The 19,026-nt window shown below is 47.5% G+C and overlaps 1 protein-coding gene across 1 annotated transcript in view; it reads left to right on the forward strand.

Moving 5' to 3' along the window:
* Nucleotides 1–19,026, forward strand: part of LOC117361017 (probable hydrolase PNKD) — a 126,545-nt gene that overhangs the window by 40,522 nt on the left and 66,997 nt on the right. Inside the window, exons 2-3 of the mRNA XM_033945783.1 lie at nucleotides 7,919–8,034; nucleotides 10,142–10,254. Coding sequence (XP_033801674.1) covers nucleotides 7,919–8,034; nucleotides 10,142–10,254 — 229 coding nt within the window. The remainder of the gene's footprint in view (nucleotides 1–7,918; nucleotides 8,035–10,141; nucleotides 10,255–19,026) is intronic.

Consider the following 19,026-nt stretch of genomic DNA (forward strand, 5'->3'; position numbering starts at 1 on the left):
GCAAACAAGATGCTGGATATTTTGGATAACAGCCTTACTAACTCTGGTGGCTTATTGCAGACCTATATGGGATGGATCTGGGTGTTGGATTAGCCTGTAGTTTGTCAGAGCCAAAGAGTTAGAATGTGGAAAGGCAGGTGGGGTGACAGAAATGAGGAAAGGATTAATGTGTTTGCTTGGTCATTTGAAGCTTTAAAGTGCCAAAGAGATTATCCCTATTACTATTTATTGCTTATATAGCACTGAAAGGTGTACACAGCTCTGTACATTTTGACAATTAATAAACTGAACTGAACTAAACTAAACTAAACCTTAAGTTTGTATACCGCACCATCTCCATAGTCATGGAGCTCGGCACGGTTTAGAGGAATTGGGACGAGAAAGGAACTCCAAGGAAAGGATGAAGATCGGAGGAAAGAAGAATGTTTAGAGGACTAGGATAACAGAGGAGGAGGGAGTGCTACATTTTTGAGAAAAGCCAGGTTTTCAGATGTTTACGGAAAAGTTGGAGAGAGCTCAGGTTCCGAAGAGGGGAGGTAAGGTTGTTCCAGAGCTCGGTGAATCTGAAGGGGAGGGAAGTCCCCAGCTTTCCTGGATGGGCCCTACTGCCAACGAGCACAAGATTTATACCACCTGGATTAACTTGCAGATCTCAGATGTTAAGGACAAAATCCCAGCTAGGAGTGTAGGGTGCAGAGTCTGAAAATAAATCTAGGACCAAAAGAATGCTCTTATTTATAAAAGGCTGACCAGAAGCATTTATAAAGTATGTATGGCATCAAAAAAGTGTATTTGGTGACACAAATATCAGAAGAAACCATTTTCTAAAGGAAAACCTTTAAAAAAAAAAACAAACCCCAAAAGGTAGCAGCCCTCGGAGCTTTGCACATTGCAGAAGTGACCCGTCTTCCTCCTTGTGGGTTTTGTAAAACTGCATATCCGAGAGGAGCCACGCTCTGAAACTTAGGGCCCTTTTACTACGGCGCGCTACGCTTCTAGAACTAACGCCAGCTCAATGCTGGCGTTAAGGTCTAGTGCGTGCGGCAAGGAAGCGCGTGCTATTCCGTGCGTTAAAGCCCTAACACGGCTTAGTAAAAGGAGCCCCTTTTACCATTTTGTGGTGATTTTGAACCTGAGAGAGCTAAGTCCAGCCCTGGCCTCTCGCACACCTACTTCTACGATTAATTACTATAATTACTAGAAATTATTTCTAGATGTACCCAATGCTTGTACAGAGTCACAAAGGAGAAAGTCCCTGCCCCAAAGAGATTCCGGAATTTAACTTTATTTTTAAAAAATTCCCTTCATAAATATACAACCGCCCAGACCAGCATCATCCTTTGACGTGATTGGTCCTTGAAAGCTAACCACACCTCATTTAATTTTTTAATCAAGGCTTTGTTGCTCAAGTTGGATTTTCAGCTCTGACAGAAATTAAGGGCTCCTTTCACTAAGGCGCGCTAGCGTTTTTAGCACACGCAGGAAATTACCGCACGCTATGCTTCTAGAACTAACGCCAGCTCAGCGCTGGCATTAAGGTCTAGCGCGCGCATCGATGTCGCGCACGCTATTCCACGCGTTAAAGCCCTAAGTCGAAAAAAAGAGAACGACTGCAGATGGCGGATGATGAAATGCGCGTTTGCTGGTTGACTATCGAGCCGTGTTTTGAGTTCATTTGCCCTCAAAAACAAGCTCATCCATCGCATTGATTAGCAATTCTATTCTATCAATTTTAGTTTCACCGTTGTTACAATCACCCCTGCGTAGCTTAAAGAACTTTAAATAAACAACTCTCAAATTTAATTTTTTATTGGTTTTGCAATTTTATAATTTCACTTATAATGTGGCATGAAAAATATTTACTCCATTTACCCCCTCTTTAATGAAACTGTGATAGCAGTTTCTAGCGCGGCGAGCCGTACTGAATGGCCCACGCTGCTCCCAACGCTCATAGGAACTCAGGGAGCGTTGGGAGCAGCGCGGCTCCCCGCACTAAAAACTACAATCGCAGTTTCATAAAAGGAGACCTTAGTGTGCTGGAGCTTAAAAAGTTTGAGAGACATAGAGAATGACATGCGGACAGAATTTGTCCTCGTCCCTACGGGAAGCCATCCCGGGTCTTTCTTTAGTGTCTATCTCAACTTCAGTCCTTCAACACCAGCAAGGCTGAGGGTCGGTGCTTGTTCCCATTCATGCTTTCATTCTTCCCTCTCTCCTTAAAGAATGAAATGGGGATGGTTTCCTGCGGGTGCAGCAACAAATTCTGTCCCCATGTCATTCTCTATGTACATCTAAACAACTCTGATATGTCAATTCCATTTTACATTCATGGTTTATATATTAGAATAATGACACGCTCATTACAAATAGGACTGGTCAGATTTGTTTTCTTCAGCGCGTTACTAACGTCGCAGTTTCCACAGCGTGTCACTAGCGGTTCAGTTCCTACAGCTTGTCACTTTTACTGGACCCCTGATGAAGATTATACGAAACACGGTCCCTTGCCTAGAAAGAGGTTTTTAATTTATGATTTGTTATAAATAAAGTCTGCCTGCATCGTGTACAAGGTCTGCAGTTTGTTTTGTTTGCTTTGGATTGTTTTTTGCTGCAGACAGTTGGACCTCTGACTCCTATTTTTGGTTGTGTCATCTAAACAGGAAGCCAGGGTGGGGGATACAGTTAGGGGGATGGTTAATCTGCTGGCTAGGGTGGTGAGCAGTGGGCTAAATCAAAAAGGTGGGTTTTCAGTCTACTTGTAAACAAGGAGCATGATGAATGAACTCAGGTCGTTTATTCCAGCTCCCTTAGTCCCTTGCGCCCCCCACCTCTTTCCCTTCCCACGGTCCCGACAAACCTGCCGACTCTAGCAGCGTCTGCAGCACTCTACACACGGCTGCTTCGTGGCCTTCTACTGTCCTGATTTACTCTGGCATGTCCCTGAGGACATCATCAGAGACGCGGCAGAGCAAATCGGGGCAGTAGAAGGCCCCGAACCAGCGTGTGTAGAGTGCTGCAGACAGGTTTGGAGTCTGGACCGCGGGAAGGGAAGAGGAGGGGCGGTCAGAAGTCGGGAAGGGATGGGAGGGTCAGACCGCGAAGAACTTACTGTATTTTTGCCGCGAGAGAGCGCTGGCGGCCAGTCCTGCCGCGAGTGCAGTTAGGTGCTGGAAGGCTGGGGACTCGCGCAGGCGCACTCCTGCCGCCACAGACCTACACCTCACGGATCAGGGAAAACGGAACACGCAGGTAGCAGTGCGCATGCGCGGCTAGGGTTTTATTATATAGGATACACTGCAGCTAGATGAAAGGAACAAAGTCTGGAATTGGCAGTGGAGGAGAAGGGTAAAGATCAAAGCAGCTTATCTGAGGCACAGAGTTCTCCGGGAGGCCTATAAGGAGAGATAAGACTGCTTCAAGCCTGTCTGGTGTTGCAGCTGCCTCTCTGGGTATTCCAAGCCTCATTCTGGAGTCTAATCTAACTAATCTTTGGTTATATACAAGGTCATTTCCCCAGTGGAGCTCCACTCAGTTCACATATAATTAAGATAAGAGTACATAGCAGAAAACATAGAATAATAATAATAATTTTATTTCTTATGTACCGCTATACCATAAGTTCAAAGCGGTTTACAATGAGAATCGTGCAGTGAGAGAATGTAATGTAATGTAATTTATTTCTTATATACCGCTCCATCCGTTAGGTTCTAAGCGGTTTACAGAAAATATACATTAAGATTAGAAATAAGAAAGGTACTTGAAAAATTCCCTTACTGTCCCGAAGGCTCACAATCTAACTAAAGTACCTGGAGGGTAATAGAGAAGTGAAAAGTCGAGTTAGAGGAAAAATAAAAATAAAATAAACATTTTAACAAGACAGCATTGATCTAAATACTTTGGAAGGTAGAAGAGAGGAGAGAAAGGAATAGAAGCAGAATGCGGTGATTACAGCAGGAGAGATATGTTTACAACAAAATACGTATGTTTGGAACAGGATACATCTGATTAGGGCAGCTGGCGAGAAGATACATGCGATGAGAATACAGGATGTTTGCAACCTGAAAGCAAAAAGTTTTGGGTTCAGAACATGGTACAAGAGATCAAAGCTGTTGACAGGAAGATATTTACAATGTGTATAAGAGGGGATACAGCAATATATGTCGAAAGTGGAAGGAAGAACTAATTAAAAACTAAAGTATATAAGAAAAGCACCAGAGATTTTGGCTCATAGATGAAACCGCGCGAGACAGTCGTGCACAGGACGTCAGCACGCTGGTGTTCAACACTATTTTAAAGTGCTCCGAGGGGGTGGGGGGGTAACCCCCCTATTACAGAGGAAACAGCTTTTTTCCCTGTTTTTTTAGGGAAATATTACTCTTTCCTCTGTAATGGGGGGGGGGTTACCTCCCACACACTCCTCCCCCAACGGGAGCATCAATATTTCTAAGTAAAGTGGGGGTTTCCCCCCTCCACGCCCCCTCAGAGCGCTTTAAAATAGTATTGAACTCCGGCACGCTGATGTCCTGAGCGCAATTGTCTGGGCGGGTTTGTCCGCGTGTGATTGTCTCGCATGCTTTCGACTGGACACCGAGATTTCGACTACATCCCTGTGGGAATCGCAGGTTACTTCTTCCATTCCCGTAGGAATCCCTTAGAACTTGTTTTGTACCCGCAGTGCTCATTCCCATGCAGATGTCAATGCAGACATTTTCTGGAGTATGTAAAAATACCAAATACGTTGAAGGATCACTCAGACCATGCCCACAATACACCACCTTACATTATGCTGCCTGCCATACGTATGCCTTTTCTAAAATCCCTAATTATTAGGGCTGCACATCAGTTAATCGCAATTAAAATTTTTACTTGCATAAAGTGTTTGTTTCTCCCTCCCCCCTTCACATATCCTATATTCATACAGTGGCAAATATAGACAGCAGAAGTACAAGTGGATCAATTTTTCACTCTGGCAAAAATGAAGTTACAGAGAAATACTTTTAAAACCAATACAAGGAAATATTTTTTCATAGTTAAGCTCTGGAACTCATTGCCAAGAGGTTGTGGTGAGAGCGGATAGCATTACTGGTTTTAAGAAGGGTTTGGACAATTTCCTGGAGGAAAAGTCCATAGTCTGTTATTGAGAAAGACATGGGGGAAGCCACTGCTTGCCCTGGATCGGTAGCATGGAATGTTGCTACTCGCTGGGATTCCGGAATCTTGCTATTCTTTGAGATTCTGTATGGAATGTTGCTACTCTTTGGGGTTCTAGAATCTTGTTACTCTCTGGGATTCCAGAATCTTGCTATTCAATGAGATTCTGTATGGAATGTTGCTACTCCTTGGGTTTTGGCCAGGTACTAGGGACCTGGATTGGCCACCGTGAGAACGGGCTACTGGGCTTGATGGACCAATGGTCTGACCCAGTAAGGCTATTCTTATGTTCTCAGAACCGAAAGGTTTTAATCACTAAAAGGAAAATAAATCATTTTTCTTATCTTTGCTTCCTGGTGATTTTAAAGACAGACTAAAATGATTAGAAAAATAAAATCAGCAAGCGACAAAGATAAGAAAAATGATTTATTTTCCTTTTAGTGATGAAAACCTGTCGGTTCTGAGAATTTACTTCTGCTGTCTATATTTGCCATTGTATGAATATAGGATATGTGAAGGGGGGGACACTATGCAATTAATCCAGATTAATTGTGATTAAACTTTTGAATCAATGTGCCGCCCTCCTAATTATACGTATATGTGCCTTACATGGAAATCAGTGCCCAGGCCTTAAAGTATGAGACAGGGAGAGACCAGTTGGTCCGGTTTGCCGAGTCCTCTTGGGTTCCCTAACAGAGCCATGCTTAAATCCCACACTTCAGACATCTCCAAAGACGCATTTGAGACATAGATAGGAGAATTCATCTGTCATTAATCCCAGGCTCAAATACCTAATTTTACCATCTCCACTTAGCCATATTTTGAAAACATTCTTCATCACCCTCCTGATGTGGTTTTTTTTTCCCTAAATGTATTCTTACTTTCTTCAAAGATTGCAGTTCACCCCTCTTCCCTTTTGTATCGCTAATTACTTGTGTATTTACATTGTACTTTTATTTGTATAAATTTTTATTTTTGCCTCCTCATTTTAAATTGTCATACGCATGGAAGTATTTGATATTGCGCGTACAACAAACTTAATAAACTTGAAACTTTTCTCTCTATTTATGTTACATTCAGGTACTCAAGCATTTTCCCCTGCCTGTCCTGGTGAGCTCACTATCTGGAAATGGGGAGGGATTAAGTGGCTTGCCCAGGGTCACAAAGAGCAGCGTGGGATTTGAACCCATAACCTCAGGGTGCTGAGGCTGTAGCTCTAACCACAGTGCCACACTTGGTGAAACGTTGCGGCGTTCATTCTCACTGGCTCTGATCTCATATCCCTGGGTAGACAGCTACCCTCCTGCCTCTTGCCACAGACAGCCCGTTCTGTCTTAATTAAGAGCTGTAATGGCTTCTCCCTCAGCTCTGTCTTAGTTTTCATTATGTTGTGTCCATGGCTGATTCAAGGCATCTGGCTGTTACTGCCAAAGAGTTAGAAGGAAACGTGTGCCTTTTTGCGGATGATACAAAGATTGGGAGCAGAGTGGGCACCCTGGAGGGAGTGGAAAGCATGAAAAGTGACCTACACAGATTAGAAGCTTGGGCTAATGCTGGGCAGTTAAACATTAATGTGAAAAAATATAGGATGATGCAATTCAGATGCAGATATCCGAAGGAGCTGTGTGTAGTAGGAGATGCGAGTCTGATATGCGTGGACCAGGGGGAGACCTCGAGGTCATGTGATGAAGTTACTAAGTAGTACGGTTAAAACAAACCGGAGAAAATATTTCTTCACACAACGTTGTAATTAAACTCTGGAATTTCTTGCCAGAGAATGTGGTGAAATCAGTTAGCTCAGCAGGGTTTAAAAGAGTAAAAGAAAAATCACTAAGCTATTATTAAAATGGACTTGGGGAAATCCACTGCTTATTCCTAGGATAAACAGCATAACATTTGTTTTATTACTTGGGATTTAATTAGGTACATGGGACCTGGGTTGGCCACTGTTGGAAACAGGATACTGGGCTTGATGGACCTTTGGTCTATCCCTGTACAGCAGTTCTTATGTGAGCCAAGTATAGGACAATCAAGCCATTGTGACATCATTGTTGAGGTTGGCTCTTAGGCATTGGTGGCATGAGGCATTGTGACATCACAGCTCCGGAATGTTGCTACTCTTTGGGTTTCTGCCAGGTACTTGGGTGACATCACTGCTGAGGTTGGCTCTTACACATTGGTGGAATGAGGCATTATGACATCACAAGCTCAGCTCTGGAATGTTGCTACTCTTTGGGTTTCTGCCAGTGTAACTCTTCGCTCCTCTGGCCAGAAACTCCTAAGAATCCCTTCTCACCATCACATTTGGCTTGACACTAAACGTAATTCTTACGTTGCAGCATCTATGTATGGAACAGTCTCCCATTCTCACTCCGGCCCCAGTGTTCAAAGGTCCGGCGCTACAGCCAGCAGTACAGACCCCATAGCGCAAGAACAGCGCAGAAATCCAGCTGTTCATCACTCCTAAATCAATGCTGGCAGTATATGAGGAAGGGGGGGGGGGGTGTGATCTATGCTAGTGCAGTGTCCATGCTGCTTATCACTCCTTGCACTGAGGGGGGGGGAATCTCTTAATGTTAACAAGTGATACCAGCTGTATGTGATAAGATGTGCCATTTGCTGTTGTCCAGCACCGAAGAGTGGTTTTCCTGTTTGCAGCTGTTCCATGGGCTTTTGTCAAGGTCACTCTGCCGTCCGTAAAGGCTCTCCCATTTTTCCTTCTATCTCCACCTTTTAACCTCCTGTTTTTCTCTCTCTCCGATTGTTTCAGGTATAACCTGTATACCCGCACCCGACTGGGCTATGTGTATTACAAGCGCCAGGTGAAGAAGGCTCGAGAGCGCTTCCCCGAGGGCCACTCCTCTGCCCAGCCCATGGTCTTCAGCGGTGAGGACTTCATGCTGTCATCTGGCTTGGATGTCATGTCGCTTAGACAGAACCCTCAGGGGGTGGGTCGGGGGAGAAAGACTCTCGGAGCAAATGCCCAGGTTTTCTCAAATTTGTCAGGAACATTTTCAAAAGCATCCGGCCAGGTAATTAGGGCGTTGGTGACTAGAGCAATAGGGGCTGCAATTGGCTTCAGCAGGAGTTAGCCGACTAAATCTCTCATATTTAAAAGAACCCCACCCCCACCCCCTGCCAAAAATGCTGGGGTGAAAATCTAGCTTGAAGCGTTTGTCTCGGCTGTGAACCAAAAGTGCACCTCTGTGATTCTCTCATTTCGGGGGGTCTCTTTACCCATGCTGGCAGCTTCAGGGGTGGGAGAGGGGCTTGCCCCTTGTCCATGAAACCTACAACCTGCTCTTGGATGAAGATGACAGAGTAACTAGAACAGATATTTCTCTTTCCCTTCATTTTAAGTCGTTATCTCACGGCTTCTGTGGATAATGGAAATGTTTTCATTAATAATGGAAAATCCCTCTGCCAGGCCAACTGGTTTCATGTTTCTGTTTTAAAAGATTTAAGAAACCAATCTTTGCAGTTCAGCAAAGTGCTAGGTCAGGCACTTCCTTCACCCATCCTTCCCAGTAGTGATTCAGCAGAATGCTAGGTCAGCCACTGTTCTTCCCCCCTCCCCCCATCAGTAGTGATTCAGCAGAATGCTAAATTCTTCCCCTCCCCCCAGTAGTGATTCAGCAGAATGCTAGGTCAGCCACTGTTCTTCCCCCCTCCCCCCATCAGTAGTGATTCAGCAGAATGCTAAATTCTTCCCCTCCCCCCAGTAGTGATTCAGCAGAATGCTAGGTCAGCCACTGTTCTTCCCCCCTCCCCCCATCAGTAGTGATTCAGCAGAATGCTAAATTCTTCCCCTCCCCCCAGTAGTGATTCAGCAGAATGCTAGGTCAGCCACTGTTCTTCCCCCCTCCCCCCATCAGTAGTGATTCAGCAGAATGCTAAATTCTTCCCCTCCCCCCAGTAGTGATTCAGCAGAATGCTAGGTCAGCCACTGTTCTTCCCCCCTCCCCCCATCAGTAGTGATTCAGCAGAATGCTAAATTCTTCCCCTCCCCCCAGTAGTGATTCAGCAGAATGCTAGGTCAGCCACTGTTCTTCCCCCCTCCCCCCATCAGTAGTGATTCAGCAGAATGCTAAATTCTTCCCCTCCCCCCAGTAGTGATTCAGCAGAATGCTAGGTCAGCCACTGTTCTTCCCCCCTCCTCCCATCAGTAGTGATTCAGCAGAATGCTAAATTCTTCCCCTCCCCCCAGTAGTGATTCAGCAGAATGCTAGGTCAGCCACTGTTCTTCCCCCCTCCCCCCATCAGTAGTGATTCAGCAGAATGCTAAATTCTTCCCCTCCCCCCAGTAGTGATTCAGCAGAATGCTAAGTCAGGTTCTCTCCCTTCCTCCAATAGTGATTTGGCCGATTGCAAGATCTGATTCCATCCCTCACTGTTGACCTGGCAGGTTGGAAGGTCTGGCCGAGCCTTTGGCTAACAGTTTGGAATTCTTTCCCAACCGGTGATTTGACAGCTCAGTAGAACCACACGGTGACGGGACTAAAACGTGCCGGACAATTGCGCACGGATAAAGCCGCTAAGACAAATGCATGCAGGACGTCAGCGTGCCGGATTAAAATGTAAGTTTAAAGCACTCTGAGGCGGTGTGTGTGGGGAATCCCCCCCCCCACTTTACTTAGAAGTGTGGCTGTTGGGGTGGGGGTGGGGGGTAATCCCCCCCCTCCCCACTTACAGAGGAAACTGTAATTTTTCACTAAAACACTGGGAAAAATTACACTTTCCTCTCTAATGAGGGGGGGATCCCCCGATCCCCCAAACCCTCCAATGGCAGTGCCAACACTTCTAACCCCTCCCCTCGCCACACACCCCTTCGGAGCGCTTTAAACTTACCTTTTAATCTGGCGCGCTGACGTCCTCTGCACGCATGTGTCTTAGCGGCTTTGTCCTCGCGCGCTTTAGTCTCTGAGCCGAACCAGTTCCTGCTACTTTTTGCTTGATGTGGTCTCACATTAACTCTCCCTTGTTTTTATTGCAGGGGTTAAAATTGTGCCCGTCCCTGTGCTCTCAGATAACTACAGTTACCTGGTGATCGACACAACGTCCTGTATGGCTGTGGCAGTGGATCCTTCAGACCCTCGTGCTGTGCAGGTGAGAGCACTAGCCCCACCCTTCTTGTGAGGGAAGTGACATTTCAGATGTGGGGGGCTGTACATAAGAACATAAGAAGTTGCCTCCGCTGAGGCAGAGCAGAGGTCCATCTCGCCCAGCGGTCCGCTCTCGCGGCGGCCCATCAGGCCCACTGCCTGAACAGTGGTCTCTGACTAATTTTACAAATGACCTCTAATCCTGTACCAGTTTCGGTTTCACTCTGTCTGGATGGAACTCTGGGGAAACCCAGGGTATTTCTCATATGGACGGTTTTGCAACTGCCTCGTGTGTTCTGCAGAATGATGGGGAGGTGATATCACAATGAAATGCTCTGTTAACGTGGGATTTCTGGGTAGCGGTGTGTAGTTAGCACTGTACGGACTGGATAATGGAAGATGGTGCGCTTAAGTGGTTCTCCGGCTGCCAAATGTGAATAAGGAGGATGTTGAGAAGTAGTGTGGTAAAGAAAACAGCAGTGACGATCAAGGGGAGACGATGACTAGCAACTCAGGAGACCACCTTGGTTCAAAGTTTTATTGTATTGCCCAACAGAAATTCATGCATGTATGATAGAAACATAGAAACATAGAAATAGACGGCAGATAAGGGCCAAGGCCCATCAAGTCTGCCCACCCCAGTGATCCTCACTATCTATCTTTGCGGATAGATCCCACATGTCTATCCCATCTGGCCTTAAAATCCGCCACACTGGTGGCCTCAATAACCCGAAGTGGAAGACTATTCCAGCGATCAACCACCCTTTCAGTGAAGAAGAACTTCCTAGTGTCACTGTGCAGTTTCCCGCCCTTGATTTTCCACGAATGCCCCCTTGTTGCCGCGGGACCCTTGAAGAAGAAGATGTCTTCTTCCACCTTGATGCGGCCCGTGAGATATTTGAATGTCTCGATCATGTCTCCCCTCTCTCGACGCTCCTCGAGTGAGTAGAGCTGCAAATTCCCCAACCGCTCCTCGTACGGGAGCTCCCTGAGTCCCGAGACCATCCTGGTGGCCATTCTCTGGACCGACTCCAGTCTCAGCACATCCTTGCGGTAATGCGGCCTCCAGAATTGCACACAGTACTCCAGGTGCGGTCTCACCATGGATCTATATAGTGGCATAATGACTTCAGGTTTACGGCTGATGAAACTCCTGCGTATGCAACCTATGATTTGCCTTGCTTTGGATGAAGCTTGCTCCACTTGGTTTGCCGACTTCATGTCTTCCCTGACAATCACTCCCAAGTCTCTTTCTGCTACAGTTCTTGTCAGGATCTCGCCATTTAGGGTGTAGATCTTGCATGGATTCTGGCTTCCCAGGTGCATGACTTTGCATTTTTTGGCATTGAAACTGAGTTGCCAGGACCTAGACCAGTGCTCCAGCAGCAGTAAGTCATGCACCATATCGTCTGTCATTGCTTTTTTGTCTGTTGTGCTTTTGCTCACTACATTGCACAGTTTGGCATCATCGGCAAACAATGTTATTTTACCTCGAAGCCCTTCTGTCAGGTCTCTTATATAGATGTTGAACAAGATCGGGCCTAGGACGGAGCCCTGTGGCACTCCACTTATCACCTCCGACATCTCGGAGGGAGTGCCATTCACCATCACCCTCTGAAGCCTACCTCCAAGCCAGTTCCCAACCCATTTTGTTAAAGTGTCGCCCAAACCTAAAGAACTCATCTTGTTCAGCAACCTGCGGTGTGGCACGCTATCAAATGCTTTGCTGAAATCCAGATAGACGATGTCCAGGGACTCACCAACATCCAGCTTCCTCGTCACCCAGTCAAAGAAGCCGATCAGGTTGGATTGGCACGATCTCCCCTTAGTAAATCCATGTTGGCGGGGATCCCGCAGATTCTCCTCGTCCATGATCCTATCCATTTGGTGTTTGATTAGGGTTTCCATTAGTTTGCTCACTATTGAAGTGAGACTCACTGGTCTGTAGTTTGCCATATCCACCCTGGAGCCTTTCTTGTGTAGTGGAATGACGTTAGCCGTCTTCCAGTCCATCGGGACGTTACCTGTACTAAGGGAGAGATTAAAGAGCGCGGATAGTGGTTCCGCCAAGACATCTCCCAACTCCCTGAGTACCCTAGGGTGTAGGTTGTCAGGCCCCATTGCCTTGTTGACCTTGATTTTTGATAGCTCGCAGTAGACGCTGCTGGGTGTAAATTTGAAATTACTAAACGGGTCTACTGATTTAATCCTTGTATGTGGTTGAGGGCCGATTCCCGGCACCTCGCGGGTGAAGACTGAACAGAAGTATTCATTTAACAGTTGGGCCTTTTCCGAGTCCGTCTCCACATGGTCTCCGTCTGGTTTTCTGAGTCGTACTATCCCGCCTGAGTTCTTTTTCCTGTCACTAATATACCTGAAGAAGGATTTATCTCCCTTCCGGATATTCTTTGCTAGAGACTCCTCCATGCGGAATTTGGCCTCTCTAACTGCCGCTTTGACGGCTCTTGATTTGGTCAGATAATCTACTCTGGAGTCCTGTGTCCCTGATTGTTTGTAAGAGATGAATGCTTTTTTCTTCTCTTTGATGAGGTCTGAGATCTCCATAGAGAACCACTGTGGCTTGTTGTTCCTACTTCGTTTGCTTACTGATTTAACATAGCGGTTTGTTGCTTCCTGTATGGTGGTTTTCAAAGTTGACCACATTTCTTCCACGCTGTCGGTATCTGCTTGGGTTTGTAGCGCCTGGTGAACGAAGTCTCCCATGTCCTGGAAATTTGTGTCCTTGAACTTGAGAACCTTGGTCAATGTGGTAGATTTCGTGAAACCTTTCCTGAGATTGAACCAAATCATATTGTGGTCACTGGAGGCCAAAGTTTCACCCACCGAGACCTCTGTGATACTTTCTCCGTTGGTAAGTACCAGGTCCAAAATTGCCTGATCCCTTGTTGGCTCAATTACCAGTTGCCTGAGTCCTGCTCCATTCAAAGAGTTTAATAGCTTCCTGCTGCTGCCGGAAGCAGAGGAAAGCGTGACCCAATCCACATCGGGCATGTTGAAGTCACCTACCAATACTGTGTCCCCCCGCAAGGTGATATTCTCTATATCTCCGATTAATTCCAAATCTAGGTCTTCTTGATGTTTTGGGGGTCTGTATACCACGCCAAGATATAGGCATTTGTCCTTCCCTCTGGCCAAATTTACCCAAAGGGATTCCCCAGTGTACTGTACATCTGTGATTCTGGTGACCTTAATGTCATCTTTAGTATATAATGCTACCCCACCTCCCATTTTGCCCTCCCTGTCCCGACGAAGCAAGTTGTAACCTGGTATGACCATGTCCCACGCGTGGGAGTCTGTGAGCCAGGTCTCAGATATCGCCACCACATCCAGGTCGGCATTCCTCATTTCTATCTCCAAATCTAGGATCTTGTTTCCCAGACTGTGGGCGTTGACGTACATAGCCCTCCATGTTGTGTGCTTGTTGTATCTCAGTGGGGACAATCCCTCTATATCAACTAGACCACCATTAGTATTTTTCGCTTGTCTCTTACACTCCCTAGACCCAGAGCTACAGCTTGTACCTATCCCGGACTCCCCATAACTGCAGTGCGCTCCTATCAGAGACTTGGTAATGTGTGTACCCTGTGGGGGTATTCCCGTTTGGGCTACTTGAGCTCCTTTAGTGCAATTTGCAGCGTGTGCACTCTCGCTGGTCCCAGAATTACAGTGTGTACTCCCTCTAGACCTAGAATTGCTACGTGTACTCCCCTTAGACCCAGAATTGTAATGTGACCCAATGCAGTGTTTACTTAGTTCAGTTCCAAAATAGTATTGGTAGCCCGTACCCTCCCCCAACTCACCTAGTTTAAAGCCCGTACCCTCCCCCAACTTACCTAGTTTAAAGCCCTGTGTAGTAGGCGGGCTAGACGGTGTCCAAGGACGTTCTTCCCCCTCTTGGTCAGGTGTAACCCGTCTGGTCCAAGCAGTCCCTGCAGTGCCTCTCCGTGGTGCAGGAACCCAAAGTTCATCTCCCTGCACCATTCCTGCAGCCAGTCGTTCACCCTCCGGACACGATCCTCCCTGGCACTGCCCTTGCCCCTCACTGGGAGGATCGAGGAGAAGACCACCTGCGCATCCATCCTCCTCAGCTTCTCTCCTAGGGCTCTGAAGTCTTCGGGTATGCTTTCTAGGGTGCCCCTGGCAGTGTCGTTGGTTCCGACATGGATGAGAATCATAGGGAAGTGATCTTGGGGCTTGATGAGTCTGCCAAGGCTAGCAGTTACATCCCGGATCTTGACCATATGATAACCCAACAGCCATGTTTCAGCATACTCTTCCTGTATCAGGGGTCCACACACTGTGAAGTGCCAGATCCTATACACCTAATAGGACACTGAAGCTCTGTCAGCGCTGATCCAGCACAAGCAGTAGCTGATACCAGGAGCTTTGGGTCATTGTGAGTGCCTGAATGTCAGTTGGACCATATGAATTAAAGTGGTCTCCTGAGTGGTTTGTCATCGTTTCCCCTTGGTCACTGCTATTTTCTTCTCCCTTAAAAAGAGGAGACTGAGAGGGGACATGATCGAAACATTCAAGGTACTGAAGGGAATAGACTTAGTAGATAAAGACAGGTTGTTCACCCTCTCCAAGGTAGAGAGAACGAGAGGGCACTCTCTAAAGTTAAAAGGGGATCGATTCCGTACAAACGTAAGGAAGTTTTTCACCCAGAGAGTGATAGAAAACTGGAACACTCTTCTGGAGGCTGTTATAGGGGAAAACACCCTCCAGGAATTCAAGACAAAGTTAGACAAGTTTCTGCTGAACAAGAACGTACGCAGGTAAGGCTTGTCTCTTTTAGGGCACTAGTCTTTGACCTAAGGGCCACCGCGTGAGCGGACTGCTGGGCACAATGGATCAGTGGTCTGACCCAGCAGCGGCATTTCTTATGTTCTTATGTTTATTGACGCTCTGTGGGTATCGTACTCTCTTTCCTCTCCGGGAAGTATGGCAGCATTTGAAAAAGCTAAGGGCTAAATTCACAAAGCAAACCAATTGTGTACCGATCGGTTTGCGACCCCTTTGTGACCAGATTTCCCTCCGGCCCGATTCACTTACCTCTCCTGTGATCCGCTTCGAATCCGTGCATGCAAATAAGGAGGAAATGCATGCAAAGTAGACAGGGACGCTATTCACCAACCAAATTTTTTAAACCAACTGGGCTGGCCAAGAAGCGACTGCTGGGGACCAGTCAAAAACGTCTTTCCAACTCTCCAGCTTCATAGAAGCCCTGCTCTCTGCACGCCCAAATCTCTCCTGCCTGCTGCCCCAATGCTCTTCCCCGGATCTCTCCTGCTTGCTCTGTCCCAAATTGCCACCCTGCTCTGCCCCGATCTCTCCTGCTTGCTCTGTCCCAAATTGCCACCCTGCTCTGCCCCGATCTCTCCTGCCTGCTCTTCCCCGAAGCGCTGCCCTGCTCAGCCCCAGTTTCCTCCTGCCTGCTGCCCTGAATCTCTCCTGCCCTTTCCCGCACTGTGAGCATATGGTTTTAACCCGCGGGTTTAAGCGGGTTAAAACCACGGGCTCGCTGGGCTAAAAAGTTTAAATATAAATTTTTAAAAAAGACGCGGCTCAAACGGGTCTAGACGCATGCGCAGACCATCTACAAATGGTCTGCGCATGCATCGGGTTCACACTAGAGAGTTGTGAGGGGACAGAAATCCCACTCCGTCCCCGCGAGGAATCCCCTCCATCCCCACCCATCCCCGTGGGGAATTCCCTCCATTCCCGCCCGTCCCTATAAACTTCAGAAGTAATTATTTCATTTAATTATGCTACTGAATTAAAGGCTCTGGTAGAGACTCATTTACAAATAAGCAAAGACTAAACTAAACCTTAAGTTTATATAACGCATCATCTCCATGGATACTTTATTAATTTGGAAATATTAATTGAGAAGAATACATACTTTGTAAACGGGTTTCTACCAGAGCTTCTAATGTAAATATAAAATATAAATACTCAGCTGATGAGAACCCCCAAGCTGTCAGCTGAGGATTTCCTTTGCAGTTGGCCGGGGGTCCCTTTTGCCATGCTTGACAGGCAGCAGTAGCGTCCCTGAGTCACAGATGCTGGCACTTCAGTGGCTCATGGATGCTGCCAGCGATTGCTGTGCTTGGTGAAGGGGAGTTCTGGCCGTCTCTAGAGGAGGTCCTCTGCTGGTGGTGCTTGGGGCTCCCCACCAGTCACAGCAAGGGTCAGCAAGTACTTCAACACTGTAGAAATAAAACTAGAAATGCATTGCCTTTTCTTTTGAACACAATACAAAGACATCTGCTATATACATTTCCCAAAGCTAACATAGTTTAGTCAATAAATTCCGTTTTTCACCTTTGTTGTCTGGAGACTTATTTTTCCATCAAGTTGGTCCCAGTTTCTTTTTTCTGCTTTCCCATCTTCTGTAAATTCTTCTGTTGCTGTCCATTGGTTCCTCCTACCATGGTCCAGCATTTATCCCTCTTTCATCCCCCGGACATGTGCAGCATCCTTCGCCCCTGCCCACCAACCCAGTGCCCAACATTTCTCCAGCACCATGCCAGATCTCTCCCTCCATTCCCTTCACCACTATGTCTAACATTCCTCCCTCTTGCATCCCTTTCAATCTGTCCCACTGTTCCCTTTCCAGCACATTTCTCCCTCTCATCTGTACCTCCCTCCCTCCCTATGACCAAAAATTCTCCTTTCTTCCATTCCCCATGTACATAATCATCTCTTTCCCTCTCACTGACACACCCATACCCAATTCTCCCTTTCTATTCCATCCCCCACTTCAGCATCTCTTTCCCTACCTTCCTCCATCCTCTCTCCCAAATTCATGCCTTGAATTTTTGTGTCCAAAAACACACTCCCTCCCCCACTTCTGTGTCCCGCGTTTGCGTCCAGATAACAGCAGGGGTTGGAGGCAGCTCGAGCCGACAGGCTAGTCTTCTTTTCCTGCCTACAGCACGAACATGTAGCCGACCGGAAGTCTTCCCCCAACGTCAGAGCGGACGTCGGAGGAAAGGCTTTGCATCAGTCACGTGCAGTGTGCAGGGCCTATTTGGAAATACTGAGCACCCATGAGCTTGTGTCCTGAAAACTTTCTTTGCACGGCGGATCCATTTGGTCTCCACAAGACACAGCATTGAGGATTTCTCCCCCACCCAAGTTTTTTTTTTTTTTGCAGTGATTTTTTTTGCTCTGATTCACCCACCATGCCTGTCCCCGGCATCTGGCACCATCCAGCTTCTCCACTGCTGCCCTTCCTGAACTATTGGTGGCGTGCCAGTTCCTTGGGGAAAGGGGCATCTCCATCCAGGATCACGACTTCTGCCAGCCCATCTTCATCCCCCTGTGCATGGATATCACCTTCAACCAGACCATCAAGGCCCTATATATTGAGCATTTTTTCATAACTGGCATCACCAAAATAAAGCAGTAAAACCCCAAACAAACCAAGTATGGTTGGGTTTCAGGCTAGCAAATTCTCTGGTGCCACAAGAACCAGGAAGATGCCGGCCTGGAGGTGCACCCAGTTCTACCCGCTGGTGAAGGTGCACTTCTCATCGGAGCTCAAGTTTTTCCTGTGCTCCATGTACGCCTAGTGTGCACGGTGCTTGAGCAGGCCCTCCCGCCATGCTGGTCCATCTGCGAACGGGTGCGGCAGGGCTGCAAGGCTCTGATGAACACATTCGGCTTCCAGTGGGCAGAACCATTCTGAAGACGACAGGGGAGTAGGAGCTGCTCTCCACCACCGCTCCCCCGCTCTACGGAGCGCCCAAATACGCCACCTCCAACCAGCCTTTCCACTGCTCACGGGTGCTTGGAGGAGAAAGACTGCACGGCCCCCCACGAGCCGGCCAGAGGCGACAGCTACGTGTTCTTCAGCCAGGAAGAGATCTGCCCGCTACCCTGCACGTGATTGATTGGAGCCTTCTCTCCAACGCCAGTTCTGATGTCGGGGGTTAGACTTCCGGTCGGCTACGTGTGTGTATGTGTGTGTGCTGCAGGTAGGAAAAGAAGAGGAGGCTCTCGCTTCTCGCCTCTCACTGCCTCTAACCCCGCGGGATCTCCATGACCCGAGATGGCATCCCCACGGGATCCCTGCGACCTGAGGTGGCGTCCCTACGGGATCCCCGTGACCCGAAGGGGGAACCCGCGGGATTCCCATCGTCCTCGTTCCCGTGCAGCTTTCTAGTTCACACACCAGCGATCCGTGCCAGCAGAGGGGGCGTTCCTCCGATCGCCTCCATCTGCATATTGGAGGTTAAGAATCCATCGGATTGGACACGGATCAGTCCCGATCGAGCAAGTTCGTGAATCTAGCCCAGGGGTAGGCAACTCCAGTCCTCGAGGGCCGGAATCCAGTCGGGTGTTCAGAATTTCCCCAATGAATATGCACTGAAAGCAGTGCATGCAAATAGATCTCATGCATATTCATTGGGGAAATCCTGAAAACCTGACTGGATTCTGGCCCTCGAGGACCACAGTTGCTCACCCCTGATCTAGCCCTTAGTACAGTGTTGCTGTAGTGGGGGGTGGGCTGTATGCATCCCAGCCACCTGATTTCTCACATTGTTTTGCCACTTGAAACAACCCCAAGGTCTCTTTCCCATTTGGGGGCATATCAGCCTCTCTGTCATCCTCCTCCTCCATCAGATACAGCCCCTTTGAATTAATCGACCTCTGATGCTTGTCTGAACATTTTTTCATTGACTCTTTTTATAAGTGTTGGGCATTCAACGATGACAAATATGTAAAAATGAGGGACTATGAAGAC

Source organism: Geotrypetes seraphini, chromosome 5 (genome assembly GCF_902459505.1).
Source record: "Geotrypetes seraphini chromosome 5, aGeoSer1.1, whole genome shotgun sequence".
NCBI lineage: Eukaryota > Metazoa > Chordata > Amphibia > Gymnophiona > Dermophiidae > Geotrypetes > Geotrypetes seraphini.